Genomic DNA, 23,199 nt, shown 5'->3' on the forward strand with positions numbered 1-23,199 from the left:
TGAATAAAAAGATAGACTTTTAAACTCATTACAATGTTCTACTGTCATGTTATGAAGGTTTAAGTCTTGTCATAATCCCCCCACATGTCAACTTTTGACCTTTGCCCTTTCTGGAAGCTTTTACATGTACATGTTTTGGTAGATGTGCAATAGATGGTTGAAAATCTGTATGAATTTAAATAGATTAGTGAATTGATGTTTGGCATCAATAGTAGTTCTCAATGGTGATTTATTGGATGAGTTCTCTAATCTGGTTATGTAAGTAAATTTTCTTGTTGCACTTAAGTCACCTATAAACATACATGCATACTATAAACCAGGGAAATTTACTCATCATCTTTTTTTTTCATGGTTTCCACAATCAATCTACTTTCACACAGTTTTTACTTTGTGATTGTTGCTTAAATCTTATTATAAAGTTCTACAAAGAAATAATTCACAAGTTTAATTTTCATGCAACTGCTCATCCTCCCTGGGGCGAAGGTGGACTCAAAACCCTGACTTGGGAGGATGGCAACTGTTCTAACTGCAAAAAAATAACTTGTCACGAAAATTTCTCTGTGTACAGTAGTATATAGCATCAAGACAAGATAACAACAACCAATATTTAATGTTTCCCAGTTATAATCATCTGTTCATTTAAAGCATGCCTAGACTAAATGTATGATTTTCCACACAAACCCATTTGTTTACTGTGTCATGTGTTTCCTTTCCTCTTTCGTCTACCCAGGATGTGAAACTCTATGACCATTATTGAAGGTGTTTTTAAAAAAGCTGAGGATGCTTACCCTACCGGTACACCTGGTCCATGTTCCCAGTTTTTCAGTGGAGTCTGGATTGCTCATTTACTTTCATTACTTTTATGCAATATTTTGGCCATTTCTTATTTTTGATGTGTCTGGTCTTCATCTTTTAAATAAATATTTTTTAGATTGCCACTTGAATTTTGGTTCATTTTTACTTAGTGATAATATTATGAAACTTTTAAAAAGATCGTATTACTAGTATGATCCATCTTTGGTAAGTTTTGGATAAGTAAAACTTTCCCTACACAATATTTTATAACTTATTGACCTTAAAAATTATATTAAGACATTCTGATTACATTCTGTAATTAGTTCTGTAATTAACAAATTATTGCATCCATATGTTCTTGTATTTTAGACCTAAATACCACTTCTAATTATTTGTGACAAGATAAATTTACTTAATTCAAGATGTAGTTCAAGAATGAGAATTCAGATTAGTATAATAACATAAAAGCAAATTTTTTTTTATGAAAAAATTCAATTGCGTAGTGTTTTATACAGAAAATATAGTAATATCCTTTTTTCGTCTACCCTGGACTTGACTTTTCATGAACAACTCGGCGGGTGATTCTAGGAAAGCAGAGGACTTTTACCCTACCGGTGCACCTGGTCCATATTTCCAGTTTTTAGTGGAGTCCTAGGTGCTCATTTACTTTTGTTATTTTGTATGTATTGTTCTGTTATTTTATGCTCTTTGTTGCATATGTCTGCTTTCTACATCTGGTCTTTGTCCCTGGATTACATTCTTTTCATTTCCGCTAGAATCTTGGTTACCATGATTACTCTTTTATCTAAAACTTCCCACAAATCTAACAGTTTTATGTTGGAGACTCTAAGTTTTTCTTTGATTTTGTGGGAGTCTCCTCCTAATGTGGAAGGGTAAACTGGTATGATATTTATTACCCTATCAAATTGTTCAATTCTATTCGTTTTTGTGATGGCGAGACTGCAAGAAATCAGCTTATTTTCAAGTACTTCTTGCTACCGTCACAATTGTTTGAGTCAATTTATAGTTTTAATGCTTTTGAAGGGGGTCAACTGCTGGAGACAGCCCTTGACTTTTGCCTCCAGCGATGAATACATGTATATGTATATCTACATGTCTAGATCTTGTAAGATGTTCTTCAATCATTCTATTAGGCAATATCTCTTTTCAAGGATAAGTCGGTATTGTCCTGTCAGATTATTATATAGTAACAAAATAATTAAACATGACAAAGATATGCACTTTTGAACTTAATTGTAAACAGTTAAGTCATGCTGCCAATGAAATGAATTCAGAAGCTTTGAATTTTGGACCAATTACAAAATTTCTATTTAAAGTCATCCGAGGTCATTGAGGTTTGTATTCTACTTTAAGCCCATTTATGTATATTTATTTCATGTATTCTTTGACAATTAAAGACCCCCAATGAAAAAATACTACACCCTTTATAATTTATTATCTTTAAAGTTGGGGAATTGAGTCAAATCTGTTAAATATTTCAATAGTTTTGTTATCATCAGACTTCAATGTCTGCTTGTTTTATTGTTATACATATGTAAATCCTGCTAAATCTGATAATCCCTGTTAATCTGATTAATGGTGTAAATATTATTATTTTGTAATATTATCGTAATATCATTGTTTTTATTGTGTTGTGTTTCACACTATTTGATTGGATGTAAGGGGCCCTAAATTTTGATCCTTGAAATGTACCAGTAATTTGTTTTAACTATGTTTTTTTCTGAAGTGACGTCTTTCTGCAATAAAAGGATTTAATTTTTTCTCTTCAAAAGTGAAAAAGAAAATCAGTTTATAAACTGTATCTAAAAAGTTTTTAATTAGAATGCCCTCAAATGGGCCTACATTTCGCTTTGAAGCCTTTTAAAAGCAGTGGTGATAAAAATCTGCAAACATTTTTCTTTTTGGAACTTTATCATAATATTGCCATAAGATTATAGAGTTCTGAAATGTTTGTGTAATTAGTGCTTTTGTGATTTTCTTTGGAGATTCAGTCTTAAAACTACAATGATCCATTGTCTGGCATTTTCATTCTTGTTATTCATTTGGAATCATGACTCCTAACTGGAGCAAAGGGATTAGAAACTAGTCCTGGTTGTCAGGAGTCATCGAAGTACCATACTCAAATATTTCTCTGTATGGAATGGGTATCTCGATATAGTCCCATAAACCATGGTGTATTTTAAAGCTAGTAGTTTTTACAGGATTACAATTTAGAAAACATAAGATCAGAAGTAGGAGATTAAAATGCTTTCATTAAAATTGTGTACAATCTATGTGTGGTCGTTTTAAAACTTTAAATTGTACAAGTTTTTTCCAATGGAATGGATAATATGTGTTGAAAAATATAATCATGGAAGAGTATAAATCTGTGAGTACTGTATTGATTGTGCATATTATATTTTTGTCAGTGTGACGTTACTTTATGACTACATGTAAAGGCAACATTGAGCAGTTCTCACAAGCAAGTTAATCTTGCAATCATATGTTTTTTGTGGGTAATTTATAGAGAGAATCTAGGTTAAAATAAAAACAATAAAACTCTTCCTAGATACCAATACAATTAAAAATGTCTTTGTGACCACCTGTATTTAATAAGTGAACTTCCATTTGATTTTTATGGGGGGACTAGAATTGAATTTGAAATAAAAAGGCAGGACTATACTGGATGTGTGGTCAGTCAATTCAATCAGAGATGGACCCAGTATGGATTCAAACCCATATCAGGTCTATTGTTGTCCTAATATTTTTTGTTTAAATTCAGCTCTTCACCAATGAAAAGGCAGGATAGAAAATTCAATCCTAGCCCCCCCCTCCCCAACCCCTTTCCATAAAAAGGCCATGACTATTCTTTCCTTTGGATGATCATGTACAACAGGTTTCATTGTAAAATGCAAGCACATCTTTTAAATGAGATTTTAGTTACTATTTTAATAGACAAATAAATTCACAATCACGGAAATGGTGAGAATAGCATTTCACTTTTTTAGTATGAGCTGATCCTTGCACAAATCCAGGGAGATATCCATTAGACTCTTTACCTTCTACAGTTAAAATATGCTTAATGCTCTAAACATCTATTATTAAGATGGCACAATAACAGCCCAAATTTTTCAGATAAATTTCTAGAAATCTGACTAGAAAAAACCAAAAGCCATGTGGAAATTAAAACTTTTAAGCTATACTTAGACAAATATCTTTCTGTTTGCAGTTGGTAGATTTTGACCGGCTCTTAGCACACCATGACAAAAAATTAGCAGACAGACTTAATCAAGAATACCTACAGGAAGAATGGGACTTTGGACATGAAACTCTCACAAAGGGGAAGTTCAAAGAACCTCCTGTTGTATGTGGGGACTCTAGGATTCAGTTGGTAAGGTTCTAGTCTGTTTGTGGACCTTATTTAAGTCTCCACAAATCACAGGTACTAGACCAGATTATTTTATGTGTTTAGTGTAAGAATTTAGCTTTAATTAAAATCTTCTTATTTGATTGGACCAAATTTTTGGTTTTATTCTGTAAATTTTTTTTTTTTTTAGATGCACCCTCTTTAACAGGAATCATTTTTAATCAATGTATGTTCATTTGAAATATTCTTGCCGTTTTATCACTTTTCTTACAGTACATCAGTAGTACTCAAATTAAGAATGACTGTACTTTTTTGTTGAGTTGAAAGAAGAAATTACTGTAACATGTCATAAAAAATTAAGAGAATTTTTTTAACACTTTAATAATGTGAAACTTTAATTCATGGATACCAATTTTCATGGAATAGGGAAGAAACACAAATTTGTGTATTCTTGAATTTGTGGTTTTGAGGTTTTCAGTATACACGTCAAAGGAAATCTCCTTTTCATTGGGAACGATTTTTCATGGATCGGCCTACCCACAAAAACCACGAAAATTGGTACCCCACGAATAATAGTTCTTCCACAGTATATCATATTGAACGTATGTTACCTACAACTGACCATATCTTATTATTTTTACAGAGTATTGATAATTTTTCCATCTTCTTTTACCTTCTATTTGAATCTTGATGATATTCTGATGACAACTCCATTAATTATTTTATCTTATACTGCAAGCATTCGACCTGTCAAGATGCATTGACTGATTTTTTCACTGTCACTGACTGAATGTTACATCTAGTTGTCTTTATGTTTCCAGGATGTTCTTGATGTCACCTGTTTTAGTCAAAAGAAATTGTTTACTTTCTTAAAATATGACTTTGTTGTTTAAAGATTATTTATAATTTAAAGCTATAAATGTGCATTGACATGACAAAACTTGATATATGAAATTAGCTCTAACTAGAGGAAATGGTTGACACAGTCTTTCATTTTCCCATTGTTCTTAAGTTACATCCATATATCAGTTTTATGTCAAGTCACTGCACTGTTAATGTCTATTATGCACACACTACTGGTACATAGAAACGTAAAAGTAAAATGGAAAAATCCTATTTTTTTTCTTTATATGTAGATCATGTTATACACTGAGTATTCTTTTCTGTCATCTTCCAAAATCATACCAACATATATTTTCTCTAAACTACTAGTGTTTGAAATGATTTATAAATGATATATTTAAAACATTTCAAAAGATTTTTTTACATAAAAATTAGAATGGTAAAATTAAAATCATTATTTTAAAGAAGCCTCTTTCAAGGGGAGATAATTGATGGGAAATTGTTCTATTGAAATGTATAGGGAATTTTAGTTCTCTTTTTTTAATATTGCAAGGTAATGAGTTCTATGACTCCCAATTTTGACTTCATAGTATGAAAGAATGCAAGTTAAGTGTTCTTTATATCAAGTTATAAGAAATTTGATATACCAATTTTTTTTTTTTTTTTAAGTTTGCAAAATATTGAAAATTTCCTACAGAATCCATATAAAATGTAGTAAAATATTGGCTTAAGTAAAGCTAAATTTTCTGGAAATCAAGTTCTGTGACCTATGTTTTTTATATTGAAGTTCTAAAGTATGATCATTCAAGGTCATCTTTGAGAAAAAAAAAACTCAGAAAAATTATCTACTAGAAATATTAGGTATGACCAACGCATTTTTAAGCTTCTGATTTTCTGTTTTGTTCAATTTTTTTAACCATTTTTATTCATGTAAAAACATTTTACTTTAATATGATACAATCATTCTAGGATATTGAGAACCAAATATCAGACGAACTATTCCAAATGTTTGATTCAGGGGTAATAACTGTTGAGTGATAAGCAAGAGTTTGTCGATGTTGTCAGCTGGCTACCAATAAACTGTTATTGTTGGTTTGCTAGAAATATTCAATGACCCTCTTAAGCAAGAGTTTGTCGATGTTGTCAGCTGGCTACCAATGAACTGTTATTGTTGGTTTGCTAGAAATATTCAGTGACTCTCTGAAGCAAGAGTTTGTCGATGTTGTCAGCTGGCTACCGATAGACTGTTCTTGTTGGTTTGCTAGAAATATTCAGTGACTCTCTTAAGCAAGAGTTTGTCGATGTTGTCAGCTGGCTACCAATGAACTGTTATTGTTGGTTTGCTAGAAATATTCAGTGACTCTCTGAAGCAAGAGTTTGTTGATGTTGTCAGCTGGCTACCAATAGACTGTTATTGTTGGTTTACTAAAAATATTCCATGACTCTCTGAAGCAAGAGTTTGTCAATGTCCTTGATTGGCTACCAAAACATTTTTATCATCAATTTGGTAGTAGTGACTCACATTAATAAATGAAATGGGAAAATTCCTGGAACCCTTCCCTTGATTCTAATGACCATTCCTTATGGAGGTAGACATAGGGTAAGGGACACAACTCTTCTAAATCATTGGAACGTTTGTATTCAGCATTTTACATCAATCTTATGTAAGCATCTAATTTACTTGAATTCATTTTGTTCTGCTTGAAACAAAAGCTTGAGAGGATTTGGTGAAATTGAGTATAATACAAACATATCACTGACTTCATGAGTTATGTCCCTTACCCTAGGTCTACCTCCTAAAAATAAAATATCAAAGGTGTAGTACTCAAATCGCAATTGGTATGTTGGAAAAGATCCCTTGCTATATTTGAACTAATTTTGATTAGCTACTGAGTAAAATACCCCTTTTTATATTTTTTACAACAAAAATTATTAGTATGGCTGTACGCATACACTACGCCCTTGCATATGAACTTTATAGAGTAATTTGTGTTTCTATTCAAGAAGTTTATGAGTTTATTTGATGGTCATTAGAATTATTTTAATTCAGATAAAATATGCATTTGCTCTTAGCTAGCCTAGCTTTGTGTGATGTTCCTTTTTGGCTTTCAAACATGTAAATTCATAAATGAAAACAAAACTAGATAGCCACTAATATAAACTACCAATATTTCAGTGAATTTTACAAATTTTGCCTCCATTATAAGGGGTGTTTTATTTTACTTTCTCATTTCAAAAGTGAACTTTTAAAGAGAGTCACTATTTTCAAAAATATGTGATTTATTACTATTGCGTTACTTTATTATCACATTCAACAGTGAAAGAAGTTAAGGTACTAGTATGTATAATGACCATGTAGATTTGTATCAAAACCAGACTCTTGAAGTTCGAAACATGCAATTGTTCAGAAAAAGAAATACATGTTGATTTGATACATACATGTAATTTGGTATTTGAAACCTTTCTTCTGCCCCCTTTTGTTTGATTTTTTTTTTTTTTAATTTTGGGCAAAATTTGGCAACTTTTTCAAAATCACAGGATCTGTGCCTGAATCTATGATTTTTATAGAAGAATAATGAGGACCCATTGAAACACATGCTTAGATAAATGTGGAAATCTGTTATCTATATTTTTTAATTATTTACTGCATGGTATTTAGAAAGAGCTGTACACCTGCTCCATTATAACATGACAGTACTTTTGTTTGATTGTATCTTCTATCCTATTATTTACATACAGTTATTTTTTTGCTAATATTCATCAAAATAATTATAGTAATCTGATATCAAGCCATTACAGGCGATCACAAAATACATATACTTTTTATATTTGTTTAAATTCAGAACAAACATAGTGCCATGAGCCAGTTATTCTGTTTTGTATTTTTCAACAAGACATTTTGTTTGCTGTTCTTTTTGTGAAATGATAGAGTGCCTTGTCATTTATTTTTTTACTTACCTAATTGTAGGCCAGAGAGCAGAAATTAAAGTTTCGGTATTTAAAATCCGAGTTGGTGAAATCACATAGTAAACTGTACAGAGCCAAGGCAGGATATATTAGAGATCGTCCCATAACTGCACCAGACCTCTCAATGTACAAAGAAGAGGAGGCTCCACCTCCACAGCAGGAATTCACCGCACAAGATGCCTACCAGTTCGTTCAACGAAAGGTCAAAAGTGCAAATGCTGCTCTTGGTTAGTATCTTCGCATCTTAATCGCTTTAATGTTTTTTTACTTGTTTCTTTAGTTTTTTTGTTTTTTTTGGTTTTTGTTGTTTTTTTCATTATATACTTGTGCTTCATCAGGGCTTCTGAAGGTACTATTTTTCATTGATTAATAAAAAAAAGCTTTAATAAAATATACCATATACATGGAGCAGGTAATTTTTATATTAAGATGCCAAATTTTGTGATCTGCTCTATGAATAGGGGCATTAAATTTTCACTGTCTTTATTTTTTTGCAACTTATGATTTAATGGAATGGGAAATTATATATAAAATATCCGGACCTCAATTTGGCAAGCTTTTGTTTTCACAATTTCCAAAACTTCCAAAAAAAAATTTTAAAAAACTCTCGAAAATTTCCCATTTGTATGGCAAATTTGTTTCTGTTTGTGAATGAGATGAGGTATACAACTAAATTTAAAATTTAGAACAAACCTGAAAATTTGTAATTCTCCATTATCAAGAGGTTCAGATATAAAAGGTACCAGGATTTACTTTCCTTTGACATCATTTTTTTTAACTCTGTTCGGAATAGCAATCGATCTTTTCTATAATTTATGCTTACCCTATCGGTGCACCTGGTCCATGCTCCCAGTTTTTCATTCATGCTCATTTGCTTTTGTTACTCTGTATGTATGATTTTTTTTAACTTTATGTTCTTTGTTGTGTATGTCTGTTTTCCATGTCTGGTCTTTGTCCCTGGATTACATTCTTTTGATTACCACTATAACATTGGTTCCCTTGATTACTCTTACAAAGCCCAAAAGTAATTTGCACACCATTTTTACAAAAAAATGTGCTGGTAACTTTGATAGCTGATAGGTTTCAGGGTTGGTGTATATACTTCAAAGAGTTCATCTGTTGAAGCAATTTCTGATTGTATGATAATTTGGTCACTAGAGTTACTGCCCTTTGTCTGTAGAATTTGAATCTCACTTTTGATCAGATTCTTGTTGTATCTTGTGCCATTTTAAAATGGATGAACAAATTCCTTCTAGAAAATCAGATGACACTTTTCATTTTGATTATTTTATGTTCTTTGTTGCATGTCTGTTTTCCCTGTCTAGTCTTTTACCTTGGAATTTATTCTTTTGATTTTCACCCGAATCTTGGTTCCCCTGATTACTCTTTGAAACATGACTAGTATAAAAAGATAGTATAATATTTTTATATGGTCCTAACAGCAATTTTATAAATTATTTTGCCAAACTAATCCTTTATTGACTAACCATAGAAAAGAATTTAAATTGATCACAGATCAATATGTATTGATTAAAAGAAAATATTTGACTTTACACTTCCTTGGCAAATTGCTTACTGATTAACTATTATCGGAGGTTTGTTATGGATAAAAGTTATTTTAGGAATTGATTTTGTCAGGGTAAATGATGGATGAAGTGATGGTCTTAATGGAAAACTACCTGATAGAAACTATGTAGCTAAATTGCAGTTTACCACCCCCACCCCATTCTTGACAAGTGGTTGGTATATTAAAAAAAATATTGTCCACTTTCAGTCATTTTGTTAGTCATTTGCTCTGTCCTAATTTTGTTGCAACTATGGGATGTTTCGTCTTCCAATGGATCGATTGGTTTCAATTCAAATGGTATATTATGGCTTTATATATATGGGGCATACATTTCCTTGTGGATCATTGAAGACCCACCGGTGGCCTTAAGCTGAAATTGTTTGTCTTCGTGGGATTGTTATCTTTTTTAAAATATTCAACATATCTATTCTGTATAACACTGTCCAATATCATCTTTCTGTTTCCCTCTCAGAACAAAGGCAATGAATTGATACCTTGTAGGTAGTGATGAATAAGTTGAATAACTTATGTAATTTGGAAGAGTTCATAAGCTTCATAGTGCAGTATGGCTATGATAGGGTTGTTTAAAATGATAAAATGTTAATGTCTATTTTTGTACAAAAATATGATGTATTCAATACTTGGTATGGTTGGGTATTGCATTCCTTACTTGCATTCTCATACTGTGAAAAAGGAAAAAATAGAGCCCCCCCACCCCCTTTCTCATCCACTCCCATACTGAAGAAAAAGGCATAAGATAAGTTTTTAAATTCTTGCAAGGTTCAGAAGGGAACTTGATTGTAAAGATTTGCGTAATATTATCCAAAAATGTTCTGTTAATTACTTTTGGTGCTTGGTTCTATGTTGTACTGTATTGTTTTGTGGGTAAGTTTCTCTAATTTGTTTCATATCTCATTTCCACTAATTTGCAAGATTGGTGGACTTAAGAAAAAGCGGCACTTAATTTATGTGTTTAGTTGTCTAAAAATTCAAGATTTGAAATTAAAGATCAATGAAATTTGATACTTCTCTTCATTAAACAAATCACAAAATTCAGGATGGTCAAAAATTACTTTGCAGGTTTTAAAATGAGAATGAAAGCTATAGAAGTCAGTCTTCTATTCTAAATGGTTTCCTTTGCTTAGTTAAATCTGGACCACATCTACTGTTTTAAAGGACTTCCTCACTCAATATCTGTAACTGTTTTTTTTTCCACCTCATTTGTTCCACCAATCTACAGATATTTGTAGCATGACTTACTCATCAACCACTGTTAAAGGCAAAATAGTCATAATCAATAATTCAATCCACCGCTATCTCATAAAAACCTTGGTATCCTAAAGGTTTTAGACTGGTTCTGTAATAAATCTAGTATTAATGATAATTGATTCCAAATAAAAAACAGATAGGTGATGAGTACAGGTATTTTGTAGGAAGTAAACGTCGAAAAGGTAAGGTTTAAATATAGAACAAATAAAATAGCTATTCGGCCAAGTTTTCTTTAATAGAACAAGATTCTTAAAGATCTAGAAGTTTTCAAGTCTGATATTTAAGGAGGTTGTCCTAGGGTAAGGGACACAACTCTTCTAAATCATTGGAATGTTTGTAATCAGCATGTTACATCAATCTCATGTAAGCATCAAAGTAACTTTGGCTGATTTCATTTTGTTTCAAATGAAAGCTTGAAATACTTTAGCGAAATTTAATATGATACAAGCATATCACTGATTTCATGAGTTATGTCCGTTACCCCAGGTCTACCTCCTTAATTTTTCATATTTATCACAGAAATTTTGTTATTTTTTAATGACAGAAATTTTTTTTTTATGTTTCTGTAAAACTTGGTTGCATAGCATTAATATAGTGAAGATTATATTTCATTATCTGCACCAGTTGTTGTAGTCTATGTTTATATAAAGTTTCTGCTGTAACAGAGGTTTTACAGTGGGTTCACCAGTAAATTTTAGGGAATAGAGTTGGTCTTGATCCCTTAATAAAACAATGATCACCTGTTGAACTTCCTTTTCATTTCATAGGTATTCTTAACCTTCATTTGATAAAAAGTTTTTCATAGATAATTATTTAATTAACTACCTACTGGTAGTACATTTCATCAGGTAGTGGCTATTCAATCAAGGGATTGACCAGTGCTATTCCCTGAAGATAACCATTTCACCTGCTGTAAGCGATAAAAGTACATGCATTTGGCAGATTTTTCATATATCTGTAATGGAATGCTATGGTTGTTGGAAGATGAAGTCAGAACTTGTCTAATAACTTATAGTCAGCTTGCATGATAATATTATTAGGTATATAGGACTAGGGGTAGAAGGTTTCTTCTCAATGATTCACACATCATCACAAAAACTGCATGAACACCATAATTTTAGCACTTTAGCTCAAGCTATTATTGAAAGAAGGGTTCAATCTCATACACAGGAAAAGTTGCAACATTTGCTTATAATTCCATTTGTTTTAAAATTATATATTACAATTTTTCCTGGGTAGCAAGAACCAACTTCACCATGACAACTGGATTTTGATGTGTTCATCCTTAGTGGTATGATTTGTTGTTATGGGTTTCAGTGAATTTAAATCAACAATATTTCTTATGTGTTGTATGCTGATTTTTTTTTCAGATTTTAACTGTATCTGGCTTTATTGTGTACAGTCATTATATGACATTTTTTACAGATTTATTTTTGCAGGTGTAAAAATTTTGTGGTTTTTAGGCAAAAATGTATACAAAATATTTGGACATTTCATATTTTGGTGGATGTTCAGTAGTGCAGAAAATATTTGCTGAATTTATTTTGGCATTTTTAGATAGATCTCGAAAATATGCCAAAATAAGCACCTTGGAAAATTTACATATGTAGTATTATACCTGTACTCCTTAGAGGATGTATACTGTATTAGACTAGTCCAACAGCCTGTCTGTCACACTTTTTAATTTAATTTTCTTTGTCATTTTTTTGTCACAGTCCCTTGATATTTTCATATCACTTTTATATAGGTGTTGTATATCATGTGATCCAATTTTAGGCTTGGTCAACAAAAACTTTCTATTTGATGACTCAGTTTTTATCTTGACCATAGACTAAAGTTCGGGTGTGGGGGTTGTCGCTAGTAGTCATTGGCTTTCTGATTTCTTGTGTGACAAGGTTGTCAGTGGCATGATTTTATTACACGAAACCTTCAAGTTTTGTTTAGCCTGAACATGTGTTAAATATTAATTACTTACAAAATGCATTAGGTAAGGTTAGAAAAGTTCTTTTTAACAGCTTTTATGATGAATAGGGACTGAAATAATAACAATTGTATAAATTCAATAGGGTACAAATATATATACAGTTTAATCCCTTTACACATCCTTACCGTATGGTTTATATATTAACCGACTTTTCTTTCTTACAAATTGACTTTTAAAATTCTTTCTCTGCCAAAAAAAAACATGTAAGGTCTAAATTCCATTTTAATTGAATTTTCTGTTGCCAAATAAGAAGACCTTAAAATAAATTGAAATTTTGACATCAATGACACCATAAGAATACAGTTGTAATAGAATGAAAAAGATAAGGAAGAAATTGTATGAATCATAGATACGAATTTTTTTTATCAAAACACTTCATAGTGATATCATATAGATCATGTTATTTTGATCCTTTTCTCCTTCCTGACAATAGTTTATCAGATATTAATTTAAAGATGAAATTAAAATTCTTGAATATGATATTGTTTAAAAAAACTTTGGGAGTAGAAATATTTGGCCTTGTTTTTTTCGCTCGATTATTCTGAAGGTCTTAGTGTTTTGGACAGGCTTATTGTTTATTCTTTGGCATATTAAATAGGAGACTATAAGTTGATGGGGAGAAGTATTAAGAAGATGATAATAACTTCATTTGATTAAATATATCTTCTTGGGAAGATATTTCACACTAAACAACCGATGGTTGATGTATTGAAATTTACTCGTCCATCTATCCGTCATTCCATCCAGCATTTTGTCCATCTATTCGTCTGAATTTCATCACTTTGAAAAACTTTTATGCATTTATGGGGTGAATATTGACCGATAATAGCCTGAAACCCCTCTTTTGCCTGGATTACCTACTTTATTGATCCATTTCAGATAGTTACAGTTTTAAGTAGCAGTCTATATAAGAATCATGCAAATTCTGTTAAATGTGATACATGTTTTTATTTTTGTTATTCAGTTGCTTTATAGGTCTATATGATGAAATGTATAATTCATTCCAATCTGTCTGCTCTTAGGAGATAATCCACATGGAAAATCCAATAGTTTCTATTGTATTTTAGTGTCTATTACAGGATTATCTATCTACAGTACATTTTATGTAATTTTTATCTCCTATAAACTCGGGTAATATGAAAGGCCACACGTTACTTTCTGTTTGCTATGATATTTGAAACAAAATATCAAAAATAAAAATATGTAGGCTTTCCAACATTGAATCTCATTTTGCATGATTCTTATGTGGAGTGCTATTTAATGTCTCAATTGGTATTAATAGGCTTTTTGTAGAATGTTTTAGCATTGTGATGAACATACTTTGTTTTGCATTGTAGGTAGAACTCGGCCTGATCTCTCTGACAAACCAACTATCCCAAAGCCTCAGGCAGTATGGACAGCTAAAGCAGTCAGTGAGGAAGAGATTGAAGAAACACAAAAGAAATATGATGAACTCAAGTTTAATATAGAAACTGTGGTAAGATTACTGCATGTATATGAGTCTTTGGGAGAAAAAAGTAACTGGTTTGTAAAAGAATTTTAATATGGCTGTCTTTGACCGACTAATTATGGTGCACCCTTTTCTGTCTGTCTGTCCGTCTGCCTGTCTGCACATTATTAACACCATTACTAAGGACTGTTGGAGGAATCCTAATAGTCTGTCAATAGACTGTTTGTTTGATGGTAGCTATCCTTTATTTTCCGTGTTTTTTTATTTAGTTTTATAAAAAGTCGTAGGACTTTACATGCCCCCAAAACCTGGGAATGGTGATATCACGTGGTTTAGCATAGCTGTATATTGTTCATGGGAACTACTTTTTACTTTTTTTAATAGGGAAGGTTTGATTGATTATCTCGACCATTAATTATGTCATGTTTATTTGAAATGTAAAATTCTATCTACAAAATAGGAGTACATACAAAAATGCTGTTAGGGTATAGATTTGGTCTTCAAGTGATAAGATGACAATCAGCTGATGAACTTTGTGCCTGTGGAGCACACTTGAAAATAACCTGCTTTGTAGGTTTTTCAGTATGCACCACATTTTTCAAGGTATTTCTTCACAGACAGAAAAATCTTACAGTCCTTCATGACGGTGTTTTCTTAATCCTGTTAGCTGTCATGAACAATTGTGATCAATAACATTAGATTATTGTCTTGTATAGAGAATAGTTTTGAATGACACTATGAATAACAGAGTGATTATGAGAAACATACTTAAGACTTGCCTGGATTCTAACAAACTATGGTCTCCTTTAGCCTAAAGTAGTCATGAATTTTACAGTGAATAAAATAGATCACTTCAGGAATAGAGTTGATGAAAAATTGACAAGACGATTAACAATTTTTAGTCTTCTTTAGGTAATTGTAATCTCCATTTGATTGTCCAAAAAAAGTCCTCAGGGAGTTCATGGTGCACAAAAACTACCTCAGGCAGTTCATGGTGCAATGGTTACTTTATCAAGGAAGGACCAACTCTATTCCCTGCAATTAACTATTTTACTTGCTGTAAAACATCATTTTCTACCCCTTGTAAATGGTCTGGTGTTCTGTTTTAATAGGCATCAAAAAGATTTTTGTCTTTAACTAGTGGTCAAATATTTGCAATTTTTTAAAGTATAGTTCCACTTAAGAATTGTGCAATAGCAGATACATGTATATATTTTCTCTAAAAAAAATCCACTGGAAACCCTTAAGTAGGACTTACAGAGATGGTTTTCATGAATGTGAGTGTCAGTGAAACTTAGATGTATATTAGTTTCTTAGGACTAGTTTTAAGGAGGTAGACCTAGGGTAAGGGACGCAACTCTTAAAAATCATCAGTACGTTTGTACGCAGCACTTTATATCCATCTTAAATAAGCATCTAATTAACTTAGATTGATTTTATTCTGCTTCAAACAAAAGCTTGATAGGCTTTGATGAAATTGAATATGATACAAACATATCTCTGATTTCATGAGTTATGTCCCTTACCCTAGGTCTACCTCCTTAAGTACATGAATTATTCCTGCTGTTGAAAATAACCAGACCTGTTTTACCAGTCTGGCTTATTTTATTTAGACCCCAGATATTAGGGAAATATTAATCAACAGTATAGCATAGCATATCCAACAAACAACACACAGATTTCTATTAACTATGAGTATAATACCTAAACTTATTTGAGTAAATATTGTTTTAACTTCTGAGTCAATATAATGTATGAACAGTGACCTGATTGGGGAGTGAGTTTATATTTACTCTATCAGTCAGATTGTGTCATTAAACTATTGGAAATTCTGTTTGGTTCCTCCTGTAAACATAACCCTACTACTCTTTCTAAGAACCAGATGGTAGCACTTAAATACAATGTATCAAACTTTGATTTCATGGTTCTGATTCCTGGACAAGTTGTTTCATGATTAAAATTGAAATTTTATACCCAAACTTATTGTTCACTTGTTCATCAAGCTATTCATCACACTTTTGTGCTTTTGCCCAACCTTATCAAAATTATCATCCAGATGTCACTGCTAGTTATTAAAACAGAAAAAAACCACACCTTACAATGGCTGTCAGAAACAAGTATACAAAAAGATGAGTTCAATCATATTGACAATAAATAGTACCTAAAATGACCCATTGTTTTGGCCAGATGGCCCATTAGTGGAAGAAATGGCCCATATTTTATTCAGAAAGGGGCTATGGGCCCATTACAAAAACTTCTTTCCCAATAACTGGTGTTTAAAGGAGCATATGTTCTGTAAAAAATAAACCATTTTTGAAAATGTTTATTCTAACTTTAACTCAATGCAGTTGAGAATAAAAAAACAGGCCTAATTTTATTATTGAGGAGTTATTGCCCCTTTTCATTTGAAAACTTTAATGTTGGGGTATATGTTATCTCCACATCTTTTTTTGTCTTGCTCAGGGTATTCAATACCAGTACTTGGTGCCTTATCTTAAAATGTGCTGCAGACATTGACAACAGTGATTGTAATGAATGAATGTTGAGAAAATCAGAAGAAAAGAAAAACTTTTTAAAAAATAAATACAAAGTTATGAAAAAAATAATTTGTTTTGGTACAAATTTGAAAATTTCTCTTCATGCTTCATAGTTTAGGAAAATATTTTCTGGGAATTTGTACCACATGTTTATGAGTGCTATCAATCTCAAACAAATATAATCTGCATGATACTTAAAATGATTAATACTATCAAATTGAAAATTACATTTTGGGTAGACCTTTTCGATCACTGTTTAAATTTTCCAGTGTTTGATTTGTCATGTTACTGCAAAATCTGTCAATTAAAAATCTATTGTCAAATTTCAAGATGACAGTTCACTAAAAATATTTTAATGTTTGAGATTCTTTTAAATTTGAAATGACATGAATCTGTGATTCTTGTGATATTGTAAAATATTTATAGTGAAATGTTAACTGTAGATAGATTCAGCAGAAATTTGTGGATGTTTGGGACTAGACGTTAAGAACTGGAATTTTGTGCTTTTTGATACAATTTCTTATTTAACATTACAGAAAGGGAGATTTGAGTACCAAAAAGAGAAGGAGATAGAATACTACTTCCCAGGACAGTTGGAGAGACTCACTAAACAGCAGGAAGGTAGGTTTTTTGTTGTACTTTACCGCCTCAGTGGTCTTCAGGTAGCATGCTGGCCTCAATTAGTATGTTGCATATAGGAGATAGATGGAGTAAATAATGGAGATAGATGAAAAAAATAATGGAAATAGTGAAAGACAATAAATGCACCTGTGTATAACTTGAATCCAATATTGTAAATACTTTCATAGATCACCAAAAGGTGTAAACACAACTTTAATTAAGCTCAATGGAAGGCCCCAGCAACAAAGTAATAAAATCCAGTGATGATTTTGTTGGTTGAGAGTCAAAATTATATATTTGAGTTGGGTGACGTGCCTACATACAGACTGTTGGTTCTGTGAGCTATAAAAATTTGGCTGAGCATGTCATAAATGTTGGCCATAGGATGCTAAACCATAACTCATCTATCTTTCAATTACATGTATGTTGTTCCATTTTGGTTTATTGTAAACAAAAAGCTTTTTTGAAATAAAAAATGATATAATGAGACGTATAATGTAGATGACCATACATATAAATGAAACCATGTTAAAAGTCGCCACTTTTATAATATTAAAATGGAACGAAATACAAGTAAAATACAAATAAAAGGTGATAAAAAAAAGAATGGGAGGCCCAAACTTTTTGCTTTGTGGACTTATTCATCAGCTAATAGCAATAGATAAGACGAGAAATACAAACCTCAACAAAAAACAACAAATTCATTTGTAAACGAATTATGTTTTGTAGTGAGACATTTTCAGTTTATTTTTTTTTCAAACACTTCACATCCTGGAGGTTTAAGTGATATGTTTTATACATCTACTCCAAAATCGATGTCAAAATGAATAAAGTTTATACTATTGGGAAAATTTAATGAATCATTGCTATTACTGTAATGATACATGCTTTTGTAATGAGGACATTTAATGTTAAAAATGGACCATATTGCATCTATCTGTTTAATTGTCAGTCTTTGTAAGAATCAGGCAGTGGTAGAATCATCGTATAAAAAAACCATTGAGTTACAATTTCATTGAAATGTACTGAAAATTAACATTTCAAGGGCAGATAACTCTGTCAAAATTCTCATTTTTCTAAGATTTTATTGAAACATTTTTGATCAGAGCCAGTGATGCAAAGATCAAATAATGGTCTTTTCAAATTGAGAAAGTATCCTTGAGTGATATTACATTGTCAAATTGCTGGAGTTAGACATGCATGTTTCTGATTTTTCCAATTTTGCCAGATTCTTACAAACACTTCCACTTAATAAATCTTTCTTTTTATTATAAACATGATAAAATTTCTCTTCAAAGGAAATTTGTATCTTTTGCAGATTTCATTAGTCTGTTTTAAAAGGAATCCTTTGAAAATGCCTTTATTCCATTTTTTGATAATAAATTGATGTTTTATATTAGTTAATGTTGTCTATATTCATTGATGGGAACCTTAAAATACTGGTACAGCTTTGTATAATATCCAGGCAGGTTCTAACTCAATTGATTATAAGGAGTTTTTAATAGATAATTGAGGATTTTCTTGCATTACTTGTAAATATTGTATATCTATCATAAGGACAATAATTTGAAGTTGGAGTAAAAACTATTTATTTTTAATGATGAAGGTTAAGATTTGATTGTCACAATTTAATTTTATCTGTATCCCACCCCCATCCCCCCCCCCACACACATTGGTATACAAAGCTACATTTAAAAATACCAAATATATATGTCAATTATGAGTGCTTTGTGTGGAAGTGGATCTTAATCATGTATTCAATTAAGTCAATAAAAATTAAAATATATTGGTCTTATTGAGGGTATTTTTTAACTTTAATATGATTTAAATTTATGTTAAGAAAAATATTTTTAAGCCAGTGACATTACTTGTAATAATACTAATCAATTCAGTAAAACTGTTATATTATACTGAAAAGTAAAAGATGTATCCATTTGAATTTAATTATCTACTCAACGAGTGGGTGTGGTTTATTGGGATTACCTTGATCGTCCATCCATCCATTATTGTTTGTTAGAATTTCATCCAAATTTTTTTACTCACAATTGGTTGAATTGGTTTCAAATTTGTTACATGACTTTATAAAGATGAGGCATATGTTGTAGACACTTTTGGTTGCTCTCAGTGTTTATTTTCAAATAAAATTTTGTAACCGAAGCAGCTGCTAAAGTAAATAAATTATTTTCATGAAATTTATTTTAACTTAACATATAATCCCAGCCCCCCTCCCCGACCCTCTCAAGAAGAAAACGGTCTGTGCCTTATGAAAAAATACTAGGTAGATGCATAGAACAAAATTAGATTTAAACTTTAAATTACACACATCCCTCTGCCAGAATACTACTTGGAATAATCTTGCATGATACCACGTAAATTGACTTGATATTTGCATGCAGTGTATTTATCTGATTTCAGAGAGGGAAGACAGTGAAGCTTCAGACATGAAAAAATCTTCTAGTCTATCTTCGAAGCAGACACTAACTCAGTCAGAGGTGAATCGGCTGGCATATCCAACGTATCATATGCCACCGTCACATGCTAAAGCCTGTGATGCCAGGTAAGGTAGCCTATTTTTAGATCTTCACACATTTCTGTTGGAATTTTTCTTTACCTTTAAAAGTACATGTATGTTATAATAAATATATGCATGTTGGTAGATAATATTTATTTAATCAATAGTCCTTTTTCATATTCCCGACTTTGGTTTTGTTTTTCTAAGATTTTAACCAAAGGGGAGTAACTTTCTACAAATTTGTCATGTGACAGCAGTAGACTTTAAATTAAAAAATGCAATTTATTAGAGGCGCAGTAAACACTTGGATACTTTTAAATAAATTATTTCAAACCATCAAGGTACTTATCGAAGTGAAAATACCGTAAGTTTACAAGGAAAATGTTAACTCCTTTTCCTTTCCAGAATGAGACCGCCAGCCAGGTTGTCGGGTGTTGGTGGGTTATGTCCCTTTGAAAAAATTTCTAAAATGGCTTGTATTCCGTATATACTGGTATGAAAAAGGACTATTGAAATATGTTTTTTTCTTGTATAACCTTATAATGATTAGTCTATGATTGTCAGTTTTCATTTTTTGACATTAACGATTTTAATGTGACTTATTTAGGAGAAAAAAAGGGGGAAATTTTAATTTGATTTTATGTTATGACTGACTTTCTAATACATGTTAAGCTGATCAGTCCTTATTTCAAAAACTGTTTTTATATAAAATAAGATACTTCTGGCAAATCCAGAAATTTGGAAAGGGGGGTTTCCAGAGGAGTTTCAGAAAAAAAGAGGGTCTATACTTTTATTTGTATATTTTTGCCCAAATTTTGTACATAATCATAAAATGTTTTCCAACAAATGGGGTCCAACCCATGAAAACCCCTCTGGATCAACCACTGAAACAGTCCTTTTGATCATGTCAGGCATTAGTTAAAGATAAAAAGTAGATTCTCCTGACAATTGTAAGACAGAGAAGCATAATACTGTCAAACCACTATTACTTAAACATTATCCCGGGCTTCTTTGTTTGTGGACATCCCTGCGAGGTTTTTTTCGAGTGAAAATTATATTTGAAAAATGCAGTTGGGGTCAAACTTGCATTTCTTTTCCATAAAAGGGTTTTCTTTATACCCTGCAAAAGTTGATATTTGTAAAGTATATTACACATATGTATATACATGTACTAAGTAGTTGAGAAACATTTTATTTTACTCAAAACTGTTGTCCTCACAGAAACAGTTATAAAAGTACAATGAATTTTGCTTCATTTCAAGGATCACACTTAATCACGCTTATGTTTAAACCTTTTTACTGATGATATGAATTGGAAGTTCAATGTAATCTCACAGAAGCCCTTTTGTTATTCACCATTTTTTAACAGGGCTTGATCTACATGCTGCCTCTTGCTGTAAAGATCATGAATAAGATAAAATGCATGAAATTTAGATTGAATCGGTTCTTGTATGTGCTCTATAGGTGAGATTTTTTGAAAAGCATGAAATGACTTGTTATTACTTTAATAGCGTTCAAAGATTATTTTGATATTATCAAAACTTTAAATAACATGTTGTTTTTATTTGCGAAATAAGCACAATAGTTGTCGTAGGACATTTAAGTTCAACTATCTTATCTTTATAGTCTATTGAGTACAATTGAAAATAGTTTTAAGTTAAAAAATCTCATCATCAGTATTACGGATCAGGGACGATTTTGTTGTTATTTACTAAGTGCAAGTAAATTGTGTATTCCCTATACTGCAAGCCAATACACATTGTGTATTGATAATATAAGCAGTAGAATGGATAATTAGGCTTGATGAATAGGTGTCAGGGATAATCTGTAATTCTATACAATAATATCAAACTTTTGTCACCAGAGGTTTTATGAGTTTCTAGAGAAAATTGTATATAATTGATAGCCAGGACCTTGGGTTTAAGTTAGATTTAGATCAATTTGAGGGTCTCGCAGTGTTGCAATGTCCTTTTTCTTCCTGGGATACGGCGTGTGATTGGTAAGTTATAGTTTCTTAATTTTTATTTGAAAATTATTTATTATTTGTTTTATCTTTTTTAAATATTTTTTTTGGTTTTGTTTTGTTTTTTTTTTTAAATGTGAAAAATGAAAACATGAAGAGGAGAATAAAATCTTCTGCAATTATGAATGGTTTTCTATCAAAATTTCCTAAGGACTATTTTTTTAAAGGTACCAGTAATTGTCAGTATTTTTTTAATATAAATGAAATTTTGTTTTCAATTAAGGAACATGGTGCAGATCCTAAAATGTGTAAAACTTCTGAATTTCAATGTAAAACATATAACTCATAGTATTGATAATACAATTCTAAGTCAGAAATTCCCTAGAAGTATATTATAGACCCTTTTGTGGTAAGTTGGCAAGCATGCTCAATATACACTTTCGCGAGGTAGGGCCTGGGTAGAACAAAAGAATTTTACTTGGGGAAGTGTATATTGAGCATGATTTACACACGCTCATCGACTACTCCCAACGTTAGCACAAAAGGGTCTACTGCTTTCTTAGTAAATTTTCACAGTTTAAACAAAAGAAGTATAAGAATTTCTCATAACGGAGTCTGTGCTTCCCAGCATACCTGTTACCCTTTGGAACAGTTCCTATGGGTAATTCCCCCCATTGACATTGTCTCCATACCTGTTAACCTTTGGAACAGTTCCTATGGGAAATTCTCCCCTATTGATACTGTCTCCATACCTGTTAACCTTTGGAATAGTTCCTATGGGAAATTTTTCCCCATTTACACTGTCTCCATACCCTTACCCTTTTTGTGGTAAGTTGGCAAGCATGTTCAATATACACTTCCGTGAGGTAGGGCCTGGTTAGAACAAACCTTTTAATCTTTTGAACAGTTCCTATGGGAAATTCTCCCCCATTTACACTGTCTCCATACCTGTTAATCTTTGGAACAGTTCCTATGGGAAAATCTCCTCTATTGATACTGTCTCCATACCTGTTAATCTTTGGAACAGTTCATATTGGAGATTCTCCCCCTTTGATGCTGTCTCATGTTGGAGATTTCTATGTAAAAGCAAAGGATTTAAAAGTTCAATTACTTTGCATATTTCACAAAAAAATCAGTAATTTAACCAATAACCTTCCACAAATCTTGCATTTTTTATGTGCATGATTCTAAATTTTTCATTGATTTTATGGGAGTCTTCCCCTAATGTGGCCGGTTAACAGGTATGACCCAGGGCTTCTCCCCTAAGGATCTGGCTATGAAGTGTCATGAATCATATATCATGTAAATTGTTTGTGCTTATTGA

The 23,199-nt window shown here is 31.5% G+C and overlaps 1 protein-coding gene across 6 annotated transcripts in view; it reads left to right on the forward strand.

Moving 5' to 3' along the window:
• Positions 1–23,199, forward strand: part of LOC148610290 (uncharacterized) — a 54,270-nt gene that overhangs the window by 23,584 nt on the left and 7,487 nt on the right. For 4 of the 6 annotated variants that reach the window (XM_088542623.1, XM_088542627.1, XM_088542624.1 and 1 more), the window contains 6 exons: positions 4,025–4,186; positions 7,974–8,199; positions 10,973–10,990; positions 14,130–14,269; positions 17,316–17,400; positions 19,816–19,957. In XM_088542623.1, the coding sequence (XP_088398749.1) occupies positions 4,025–4,186; positions 7,974–8,199; positions 10,973–10,990; positions 14,130–14,269; positions 17,316–17,400; positions 19,816–19,957 (773 nt within the window). Of the gene's footprint in view, positions 1–2,702; positions 3,185–4,024; positions 4,187–7,973; positions 8,200–10,972; positions 10,991–14,129; positions 14,270–17,315; positions 17,401–19,815; positions 19,958–23,199 lie in introns of those variants that run through there. The other 2 variants (XM_088542628.1, XM_088542626.1) reach the window with 2 other exon arrangements.

The sequence above is a fragment of the Perna viridis genome, chromosome 8, assembly GCF_037379345.1.
Source record: "Perna viridis isolate PV_CMFRI_1.1 ecotype Kerala chromosome 8, ASM3737934v1, whole genome shotgun sequence".
Lineage (NCBI taxonomy): Eukaryota > Metazoa > Mollusca > Bivalvia > Mytilida > Mytilidae > Perna > Perna viridis.